General features: G+C 42.5%; 1 protein-coding gene across 1 annotated transcript in view; it reads right to left on the bottom strand.

The window, feature by feature from the left end:
- Positions 1-60: 60 nt before the first annotated feature.
- Positions 61-11,811, bottom strand: part of lrpap1 (low density lipoprotein receptor-related protein associated protein 1) — a 12,931-nt gene continuing 1,180 nt past the window's right edge. The window contains exons 2-8 of the mRNA XM_079999746.1: positions 10,372-10,516; positions 8,126-8,256; positions 7,754-7,874; positions 5,917-6,072; positions 3,453-3,535; positions 3,077-3,253; positions 61-682 (exon numbers count right to left, since the gene is read on the bottom strand). Coding sequence (XP_079855872.1) covers positions 614-682; positions 3,077-3,253; positions 3,453-3,535; positions 5,917-6,072; positions 7,754-7,874; positions 8,126-8,256; positions 10,372-10,516 — 882 coding nt within the window. The 3' untranslated portion in view covers positions 61-613. The remainder of the gene's footprint in view (positions 683-3,076; positions 3,254-3,452; positions 3,536-5,916; positions 6,073-7,753; positions 7,875-8,125; positions 8,257-10,371; positions 10,517-11,811) is intronic.

The following is an 11,811-nucleotide window of genomic DNA, read 5'->3' as shown; positions in this document are numbered from 1 at the left end:
TGCGTCAGTAGCACCTTGGGGGAAGCAGGACAAATTATTTACTCTTGCAGACACCGTCGTGACAATATTCTGGGAAACAAGACATTTATTGTAGCATTTGTTGATCATTACCTATCGTCTGTTAAGTTTTAATGCTGACCTTGTACCGACAATATTTCACTGTCGCAGACGTGTCTCCTAAAACGGAGCCAAACCATGCCTCGTCGTTAGTTGCACTCCCCGAACAAAATTGAACATTATTGATGCTTACAAATGTGATTTACACGGCCCAGAGCTACAACCGCTGATCTTTGAAAGAAAATGATTCTGTCTAAATCATAAACTTGGTAGTGCGCCCATGTCTAGAACTTAAAGAGTTGTGAGGAGTTACAGCTGGTACAAGGTCGGCATTACAGTATTTCTTCAGTAGCCAAATGGATCCGCTCTGCCAATAAAGGCATTATGTACAAACCATACATCATCTCATTAATTGCACAGGATGCTTCAAACACAAATCAACCAATAATTTGACAATGGAAATGTGACATTAGAAAGTCGTTATAAAAATGCACACTGATCATTTGACTGTGACAAGTGAGGCAGGCTAGCAAAGCAATGTAGTTATTTGCAACCTTCAGAGCTCGTTGTGGTTCAGCCCCTGCTGAGAGATCTTGTTGTTCAGATCCTGCATGTGCTTCTTCATCTAAACAAAGGAGAAAGACGCTTTGAGTCAAACTGAACCTCAACGATAGGGTGAGAAATAATCTCCACATATTTTGTCAAAGTTAATTTGTTGTATTTGGTAAAGAAACGTTGCTGGAATGAACAAATACAACTACACTAAACACATGTGCAGTTGTCAGTAGCACCAGGAAATCATTTTCAGGTATGATTCTGACCAAATTGTTCAAATTAGCAAAAACCTGAAAATGTCCTTTAATATTCAGCTATGCCTTCTGTCCCAACCCGCATCAGATTCCTTCCCACTTTCCAATCTCAGAATATTTTTCTGCTAAAAATTGGGAGTCAATCTGTGTGATTGACATTAGAAATCTTTTAAATTGATCCAGTATTGAGAGAATATCTTCAGCCAGTCTCTCAATACTGGATCGATTGACAAGGTTAAGACTCTCAATGAGAGCAAAATAAAGTTTGTTACTATACAGCGCTGACCTTAAGTAATTGGACATTGAACTTTTAGCTCATTAAGCCAAAACAGAAAGTCTTTGAGTATTTAGATGAATATTGTTGAAATCCTCTTCATGCATAGACTTTCTTCTGGGTAAGCAAAAGTGTCAAGGCCAGAAACGAGGGAGTTATGGATAGATTATTTCAGTAGCTGCTTCTAAATAAATTGTCCTCTCAAGTCAATGAGGAAGTGAGTAGGGAGAGTCCTGGCTTGATCCTAACCACCAACACACCTGGACCTCTTTTACCCAACCCTGTATTTTAATTAGTTTACTTTGATATTCAAAAGAGTTGTTCAGGGCTCCAGGCTAACCTTTATCCACTAGTAGCCCTGTTGCTCCTGAGTGCCACTGAAATCGACACGCAACACATTCATATTGTTTTATCCATCTTAACTGGATTACTGATGAATGCTTTGGTCCTAAATCGACGATTTACAGAAATGTGCTGCTTTTATTTTAAAGGAAAAAGTCACAAGGTGAAGTAGTTCTTTAGTGGGGGAAAAAAAAAAAAAAAAAATCATTCAGTTGAATAGTGCTTGTACATTTGTTAAATTAGACACCAAATAACAAATGTAAACATAAGGTATGTGGTCAGTTAGTCATTGACAACCACTACTAAACCAGTAAAGGAACTCCCTCCTCTGAGAGCTGCGAGGGCTGGGCACCGCTGACGGACAAGCCTTGTCGTCGGGCCTTCTAGCTCTTCGACCCTGACTGAACCACACCTGTACGTCCAACTCCTCTAAGCCAGTTCCCTCAAGAGTTACTCTAACAGGGTCCTCCGCTGTGACCCTCTGACATCAGACTGAATCCCCTTTCACAAGACGTAGGATCTTCTGCAAAAAATTTGTTATGAACTAAACCCATTTGTCCTTAATTACTTTTCACATGTTAACAAATAACTGACCGTTATTTGTAGGAACCGGACGTCATAGATAGTGAAAACTTTTACGACCCGCCTCTTTTATCTGTTTGGTGCATGTGGCGCTTTTGGAGCATGAATAATTCAATCGGCAGCCGGCACCGGCATGGCACCGAAATCTGCGTTGCGATTCGGTAGATACCGGTCATACAGGAACCGGTGCCATAGTGGTACCTGGTTTCGGAACCCAGCCGGATGTTTAAAACATCCTACACGTGATCCCGTTTTGATTCAGAGTGTGCACAGAGAAGAGGGGATTTTAAGAGAGCACACAATGAAATAAGATCGTTACCAATTTTAAATTGTAAATGAAATAGAAAATCACTACATGGTGCTCAATACATATTCCGCCACAAATAAATGTATGGGAAACACTGCGACAGCCTCAGCTCTCCGTCACACACACACCAAATCTCGCTCCCTCCTCGTGTTTCACATGATTAAAAAAAACGGTTGGCATATTTGCAAGTCGCAGTAACCTAGGATGTAGTCGCACTGTGTCCAGAAATGGTGGCAGTCGGGAGCCCTGTTGTTTTATGGTCTAGGAAGAACACATGGCTAAGATGGTGAAGGTCTGTTGCTGGATCAGCCCCTTCATGCTAAATATCTCCAAATAATACAAATGCCGCCCAATTTGAACATAACTGGGAAAAAAAAAAGGGGTCTATGCATGAAAGGGGTTATTTTAAGTTTATGAACCAAATATGTAAATTCTCAAAGCAGACAACCTGTCCTTTTAGCTAAAATTGTTTGTAACTCAAAACAACGGCACAGCGTGTCGCAAACACATTTTCTAAGCAAGCGTGTGGTTTCCAGCGACTTCCAGTTAAATTGTGTGAGAAACGTAATCAGACACTTGAGAATCTGCTCAAGCCCACACAGCAGTTGCTGCAGCATCAATTCTACTTGAGCAAACACGGAGATCGGGCTGGAAATAATAAAAATTTCATAAAAATAAAACTGCCATCTTATCTGTGTTCCCCACCTTGTAGCCCATCTCCCGGGTCTTCTCGGCAATGGTGTTGTACTTGTCCTTGTTTCTCTGGATGTGCTCCTTGTCTCCTAAGGACTCCATGTGCAGCAGCTTCTGGTGCGAGAGTTCCAGCTGCTCCTGGTAGTGGCTGTGCTTCTCCACCTTTGTCTCAAAGTGACGCAGCTCCTCCTGCACGGACGAGCGGAGACACACATGCACATAAAGAAGTGCGGTTGACACAAGATGACACAGAACTACTCACATAGAGGGAAAAGGCAAACCGAATGAATCATTTCCTTTGGTGCAGAACTCCTCACAATGAGCCGAGCTCTGTTTTCGTCGTGATTCTACTTGAATCTGAATCGTCGGAACAAAGAGAGGGAATCACCTTGAGCGAGTCCAGCTCGTCGTCGGTGAGGTTGTTCCTCTTGGCCGCCTCCCACAGCTCGATCACACGGGGTTCTCTGAACTCTACATAGGGCGAGGAGGAGCGATTAAACTACAGATGCTGAACAAATGTTTGCTTTGCTGTTTTTATTACTGCACACACACAACTGAAATGTGGAAATCAGGGTTTGATGTACAATCCAGCCCTGAAAAGTGACTACAAATAAAATACTGCGTCACAATATAACGATTAGGTTTAGAATGAGCGAAAGCCTGCCAGAACCGGTTCCACGGGAGGGGTGAGCAAAAAGATTTGCACAAAAAACAACGGAGGAAGAAGTTGCTGCAGCACTAAATATTGGAACTAATGAGCAAACTGGCAACTGCAAGCGATGAGTCAAGCTGGAGAAATTCCATTTGTCAAAGTCACCGCTTTGGCAATGTTTTACTTCACTCAAGTTTGTGTAGGAATAAAACGAGAACAGTTTGCAGTCCGTGCCATATCTCTTACAAGATCACAAGAAAATCCATTTTAGTTGGTAAAATCACCACACGTTACCAGATGCAGAGAGAGAAAAGCCTGAAAATCCCGCAGGGGGTTACCAAGTAGATCCCATTTTCCACTTAATTGCTGGAGAGATTTAGCTTTGCTACCCCTGCTTCAGAGTGACCTTGCTGTATCAGCACACATCAATCCGAGTTAAAAACCAAAAAAATAAGATATGTTTTTCTTTATAGCTCTATGCACACCAATCAGCCATAACAGTAAAACCACCAATAATAACCACTAATATTGCGTAGCTCCCCCTCGTGCCGCCAAAACAGCTCTGACCCATAGAGGCATGGACTCCACAAGACCTCTGAAGGTGTCCTGTGGTGTCTGGCACCAAGACGTCAGCAGCAGATCCTTTAAGTCCTGTACACACTACACGACTTTCGAAATCGTCAGATTGCTGTACACACACCACAACTTTCTGTCTTGTGATCGGAATCTTGAAGTCCTTGTGGTTTGCACACTACGACCAGGAGGTTCCCTGACGAGTCTTTTCAGGTCTCCAAACTACGTTTTTTTCATGAAAACACACCATGCACGGGACAGGATTACTACAGGATTAATACCTTTTTTATTGATCACTGTAAAAAAAAAAATTATAATAATAAAAGCAACATTTAAAAAATAAATATTAAAAATCTCTCCCCCCGTTCCATGCGCCCGCCCCACCCTCCTTTCCCGATAGAATCGTAAATCGGCATTCGCTGCCCCCGAGCGATCGCCAATTGGAATTTTGCACCATCACCCATGCCCAGGTAGATGGTACGTGTCAAAGTAACATGATCCTACAAGACCTGTCGTTTTGGAGATGCCCTGACCCAGACGACTGGGTCAGAGCCGTCACAATTTGGCCCTTGTCAAAGTGGCTTAGATGCTTACGCATTTTTCCTGCTTCCAACACATCAACTTCAAGAACTGACTGTTCACTTGCTGCCTAATAAATCCCACCCCTTGACAGGTGCCATTCTAAAGAGATGATCAATGTTATTCGATTCACCTCTCAGTGGTTTTACTGTTGTGGCTGGTTGGTGTATAGTAGCATATTGTAGTGCGTAGAGAATAAACAGTCCAGTCCAATACCTAAATCAATACAACAACATATTAGAAAAACTATAACCGGACACACCCAGCAGACTAGAAAGGTCACTGCCAAACATTTCCTATAGTGTGTCAGCACCACCACCCCTGGCACACCAAAGTTTGAACATTGACCTTCCAAAGACTCACAACAAGAAAGTGGTTCAACACAAAGCCAGCGTCCTAGTTTGCGTTGAGGAATAGACTTTAATACAATTTTTTCTTGTGTGTAGGAAAGGGAGGCATTGACCACAAAGTTAACAGAGATCGTGTCAACTGATAATAGTCCGTACACATTTTAAAGCCAAAGCTCGATAAAATAAGTGACAGTAGTGGCAGATCAATAGCACAAGGACAAGTGGTTCTTGATCTCGTAATGCCATTAAAAAGTAAACGTCGACAAAAAATAAAAAATTAAATTCACTACCTGACGAACAGCAGCTGCGATATAAAGCGAATAGAAGGCCTCTGGAGTCTTATTTCTAATTCTGATCCACCGGTGAGGCTGAGACATGGTGTGTGCATGTGTGTTAGGGACTGGGCGATATTGACAAAATCAAATATCTTTTTTTTTTTTGACGACCTCACAACACAGATCATTTGATGATCATTTGGGGACGATTATGGGCGCTTTTCAGATATTTACAATCAAGAAATATTTAAGAATCGATTGTTGGCAATGTGGCTATTATGACTAAGCAGCTCGAGGCGTTAGAGAGAGAAGAGAACTGCATTTAACTAGGTCACGATAGCCAAAACGTTGGGTAGATATCAATATAACACTGTAATATCAGACGGCATATCCCCCAGCCCTGGTGTATGTGTGCTTCATCACCGCTGTCCTCGCTGAAGCCCTCGTGGCTCAGCCTGCGGAGGCGTTCAAAGCCCTGGTTCAGGTCTCTCATCTTCTGCTTCAGCTCCGTGTGCTTCCGGTGCAGCATGTGCTCCTTGGCCTCGCCTTCCAGTGGCGCAATCACATTCTTGTGCACCTCTACGGAGGAAAAAGAGGAGGCGGCTTAGGAACGATACGGGGTCGTGAGGCAGGCGCAGGTAAGACGAGAGAGGAGAGCGGGGGAACGGGAGGGCACGGGGGAGTTTCGGAGAACAAACAGTGAGATGGAACGAAAAAGGAATAAGAAAAGACATTTGGCCAAAATGTGCGCGACGCAAGTAAGAGGGGGTGTCTAAGAAAGATGGGGGAGATTTAATTAACACTCTGGTATAAACATAATTACTTCAAAAATGGCTTCAGAGATATCTGCCCTTTTCCTCAAAATGTCACATCACCTCTGATGAAAGCCGCTCAAGCCGATAGGGTGATAAGCAGTTCTTCGAGCACAGCATCAAAACCTGTCGCAGTATCTGCACTTCCCTAAGTGGTGGTGTGTGTAGTAGGAGTGTCACCTCGCACAACACCTGCTTCTCAAAACAGCCAAAGCACTGCAATTAACTCCGACTAAAACCATGAAGGGAAACAGACGTGTGATTATGGCTCAGGTGGCAGAGCCACGGCTGTCATCTGAGTCTTATCGTCCTCTGTGAAGAAATGGGAGCTAATCACCACAGTAATTAATGTTCCATTTTGCCAAAATATTTAAGGAATTGCGTCAAGAAAAAAACGGAACATCCCAAACATTCAGCGTAATGCAGCACCTGCAGTTGCCATGGTAACATCAACCAAGGCTGTCACACAAAAGGCTAAACTGACCACAACCGACCTTGCCTTCTAAGTAGATTAAAAGTACAACTTTATGGATGATTTCTTTGGCGTTGTTAATCACATTCTGCAATTTTACTGTGCACCTAGCAGAGTTTCCGCTATCTGGTAAATGCCGGTTTTTGACGGGGAAAGTCCAACATATTTAAATCTCATATTTAAATGCCGGATGAAAATAAGCCCCTCCAAGCACAATATAAATTAGTGCTGGGTGGATCATTCCGATGAAAAAATTCCACAGTTCATTTCTGCTTTTAGCAGGTTGCACAAGAAGCCCATCAGTTTGGACAATCTAAAGCCGATCTGAAAGCTTCACCTCTGACCAATCACGTTTGTCGATATATAACTAAGCCCCGCCCCCTCCCTCGTCGACAGGCTGCGCTTTTAAACTCTGTAGACATGGAGCCAGCAATTAGAACTCTGAGGAGAAGCAGAAACATGATGTATCGTTGGGACACACATCGACAGTTTGGCGGGTTTTTTTGGGACATTTAAGTTCTGACTCCAAGCAGACCGTAAATATTCATTGTGTAAAATATGTCGACGAGACGTCCCGACGAAGACGGACAACACCTCAAACTTTATTTATATATGTAGACCTACTTGGCATATTTATTTTGTTTTTGATTTTATCAAAAATGTATTTTAGTGAAATGTTAAATAAAGCAGCTGCACTTACTTATTGTTCACGAACGTAAAAGTAATATTCAAATTATTTATTTTTAAAATGGCGTTAACTGACGACTTATTTTATTTTAAATATATTCAATAAAAAAATATTATAGACCTACATGCCTTGATGATGTCATTCTCTATTTAGCCTGCTTATCAACTGTTTTTAAGCTCAATAAACACAGATACTATGATAACGTCCGTCTAGTGGACTGACACAAAATTTCCGAAAATGAAACAAATGCAGGAACCCTGAATACGGCAAACTCCCTCAGAAACTCACCCTCAGTCCTGCTGACTGTATCCATAACAATGTTGTATTCGTGGATCTTCTCCTTGTGGTGCTGGAACTCCCTCTTCAGACTGTACAACTCCTCATCCGAGAACTTCCCAGAGTTCTTCGCCTGGTAAGCAACATGAAGTTAATAAAATGTAATAAAATTTAAAAAATGAAATAATGTTGCTATGCAGCTCACATTTGAAATACAACAATTGGCACGAAGCATCATCACATTGCATAAGCTATAGGTTTGCTTTAATTTCGGATTGTTGGGAAATATTTCGGGAATCTAGATATTTCTCAGCATTAAAATAAAAAAAAATAATAAAAAAATCTCAAAGAAAAACACTCATCCAAGAACACTCACATACACACCTTGGTCCAGAGTTTGTCAAGCCTGGGATCTTCAAACGTGTCGCCCTCTTTAGTTTCATGGTCCTTGAGCGAGTTGCTCTCCAGTGACCGTGCGTCTCTCTTTCCATCCATGCTGTACTTAGCCAGGATCACTGCACAACAAGATGTCACAATCCTTTTACAAATGTGTACTAAATCCATCTTGCTGAGCGGAATCAGTTATGGTAATAGCATGTAAGGAATGAGAGAACTTGCCGAGCCTTATATTGATCTGTTTCTAAACACGCTGCCAAATGCTTATTCTATCCCTTGTTCACGCACGCACGCCCCCCCCCCTTTGGCCTAAAGTGCTGTTATAATGAGCTAGTACGCTCATAATCAACAGGGGACCAGCACTACTTGACAGCAACTTAATCAAATTGACTCCAAGGTCTCCATGCATTTTTATGCCTTGAACTATCGTTGTAAACCTCTGACCGCCCATACTATACAATTTATCATCAACTGTGCAAAAGGTTTGTTAAAATAGCAGAATATAACATAATAATAAATAAATAAAAAGACTGTACGCAAACACTGCGTACTACACTGGAAAGTATATCCCAGTATTCACAATGCAGAGTTGCAATATGAGGATGTAGTATGTCCAAAAAGTTAATCTTTTTACTCACATACTCAAGTACTCAAGAACATGCAGTGTCTAAAGAACACAGGGAAAGTGTCTTTAAGAGAAGCTTGCCTCTGAGTGCATGTCTTTTCCTCCCTTGAAAGTATTTAACATTTTAAAGAAAGGTAGAGGGAGAAAATGCTATTCTTTTTTCCCCCATGGTTTCAGTGAATCCAGGCCATGGCATTTAAAGAAGGCACCTGGTTAAGAGATTGCGCTGTGCACGGGGCATACACACAATCTAGTGATGGAACTAGAGATGGGACCAATCCAATCCGATATCGGATACTGACCTCATTCACTCATCGGAAGATGCCACTCCACGAACCGATCCAAATTCCATTCAACAGCTTGCGCTGGACCATGAACTCGCAGTTTTAATTTGCTAATTTAATTGTCTGCCTCCTCGAGAATTCAGCTCAGCAAATAATTAACCTGTAAAGCGCAATGCGCAAATAGGAACCGGCAGTTTAAGTTGGGCAAACATTGCAAAGCAGCCATTCAGCTGTGTTGCAGGATCCAAATTTGAATAGAATTTGAATATTAAAAAAACACCACTATTGCTAAAATTGCCATTTGAGTGTGTATTTTTTTGTAAATAAATAATTTATCATAAAAGTTTTGGCTAACGTTAGCAAATAAAGTCACATGATGAGCAACAAATTTCAATATAAGTTAATCCAGTTTGTTGTACAGTGAACACACAGAGAGAAATATTCCCGGTAACCGTGTGCGAAAGCCGCACCGGCGCGTTTCTCTCTCCTCCGGCGTTTCACTGAATGCACAAAGGAGAGTGCCTTAGACCAGAACGTCCAGTAATTCCACAGATGTGGAGATGATAGTGGTATAATGGTATAATAAACCCGACCATCACTGACAGAATGTCATTTTCGTGCAGAGGTCCCCAACCACCGGCACGCGGACCGTACCAGGCCGCGGGGGGCATTTGCCACCGGGTGGTGAGAATGCGGGCCGCCCCTAGCAACAATAATAAGAAAAAGCGTGATCTGGTATCAGAATCGTTTCGGAATTGAAAAACAGCATCTCCAATTAAAACAAACATGCTGGAAGAGCGAAAGTGACAAGACATTCATAACTGTTATTCAGATCCAAGTGGAAAAAAAAAAAAAAAACACACCGAGCAGAACATTGACTTCAGGTACTGTTTGAAAATGCCGTAACCCCAGTCTAAATTATATTGACATAGTTTTTCAATTTTCTTCCCCGTCAACAGTTTTCCAACCAGCTGAATCAGCACTCTGTAAAGCCCAGTAACTACTTAAAAGTATCACTTATTAACCAGAGAAACATTCTTCAAAAAATGTAGAGTCCATTTAAAGTCAGTCTTTAGGGCCTGTCTGTTGCAGCAAAAGGTTAACAGAGTCATCACTTAACCATAAATTCACCGCTGCAGGAAATTAATGGTTGACATTTTCTGGTGTTATCCTCAGCTATTCATGTGCATTTGAAAGGGACGGGCAACGACAGACGGGTGAATGAACACCGTTATTACCTTCGTTGGTAGTGATTTCAGCCAAAAGCGCTTGGGTATTTGACATGGAGAAAGCCTAGGCAGTGAGAATGATTACGCTTCTCTCACCGTTGAAGTTGCGTCGGAGCTGAGCCTCCTTTTCCCCGTTCTCGTCCAGACCCTCCACTTTCAGCTTCTTCCACTGCAGCTCGTCCTTCTCCTGGATCTTCAAGTCGCTGTGCAGCTCGGCCTGACGCACCGGGGGCAGCTTCATCTGACGGGCCACAACACAATTCAGCACCGACCAGGGAATAGCCATTATATTCAAGAGGGGTTGAGCGGCGAGGAAGGTTATGAAGATGGAGAAAATTTTTGATTTGAGGAATCATTTCATTATGAACAATTAATTGAGTGGAGATAAGTGCAAGTCTAGCTTCAGGAATCAACGGTCATCATGGTAAAGATAAGATACTTACACTTGTCCACTATAAATATTATATGGCTAGGGGTCCAGCCCCAGAAGGAGGCGGAGACCCCTATTCTTTTTGTTCATGGAACTGATGAACCCACAGACACAAAGAATATGATTTTTCTAAGTATTTGTGGCGTTTCTGACAAGCTGTCGTCTGAGTTTATCCACGTCGGTCCATATTTCTGGAATAAGTTAGTTAAAAAATGCTTTTTTATCATGTCCGCAGCGGTGAAATCACTGCGTACATTTGTAAGATGGCGGCGCGCACAGATGCAGCGGCTCCGCTGGCCAGACGCTCTCTCCTTTTCGGTGCCCTTTCTGTTTATGTCAGTTCGCCAATGTTCATTTAAGTCGTGCCGAAGTTTAATTAATTTGTTATGTGTGTACAGCTACGGACATTGTTGGGACACACTGTTCCCCAGACAGAGACTACCTGGCTTTGAAATGCAGACCCTTCTTTATAACATCTCACTGGAAATGAATTCGTTTGAAAAAGGAGGAGGCAGGGAAGAGTAAAAGTGGCAAAAAACACACGTTGGCAAGGCAGTTACATACATTTGTATAAGCCCTTAGATATTAAGCCAAATTCCAAATGAATGGTAGTCTACAATAAATGTTATATTTCATAGTCAAAGACAGATTTGTTGCCATTATAACATAAGCGTGTAGTATTCCATTGCAGACAATTTATTTGGTTGCACACCATCTTGAATTGTAGTTAGAACATTAACCTTAATAAATTCTTCAGTATTGCGAAAGGGTTTGTACAACATCTTGTGACACCCGTCACAATGACTAATGCAGAGCCCAGACTACGCAATTCTGGCCTGAATTTCCACTTGCCGACAGGTATTTGGAGATCGCCGAGCAAAGCCCCAGACCGGAGGAAAATCATAGCGACAAAGCGTGTGGTGTGAACTGCTCACAGACGTGATGCGACTGCTCGCCGACGCCGGAAGGATATCAAGCAGGTTTAATATCCGGCCGTGTCGGGCTCGACTCGGGAGTCCCGCAACGAGCCACAGCCAATGAGAGCAGACACGGAGTGAGGGGGAGGGGAAGGGTTGAGAAGGAGACAGCTAGACAGCCTGAAACAC

Source organism: Zeus faber (assembly GCF_960531495.2).
Source record: "Zeus faber genome assembly, chromosome: 4".
Taxonomy (NCBI): Eukaryota; Metazoa; Chordata; class Actinopteri; order Zeiformes; family Zeidae; genus Zeus; species Zeus faber.
Note: the sequence above shows the minus strand (reverse complement) of the source record. Positions and strands in the feature narration are given on the sequence as shown.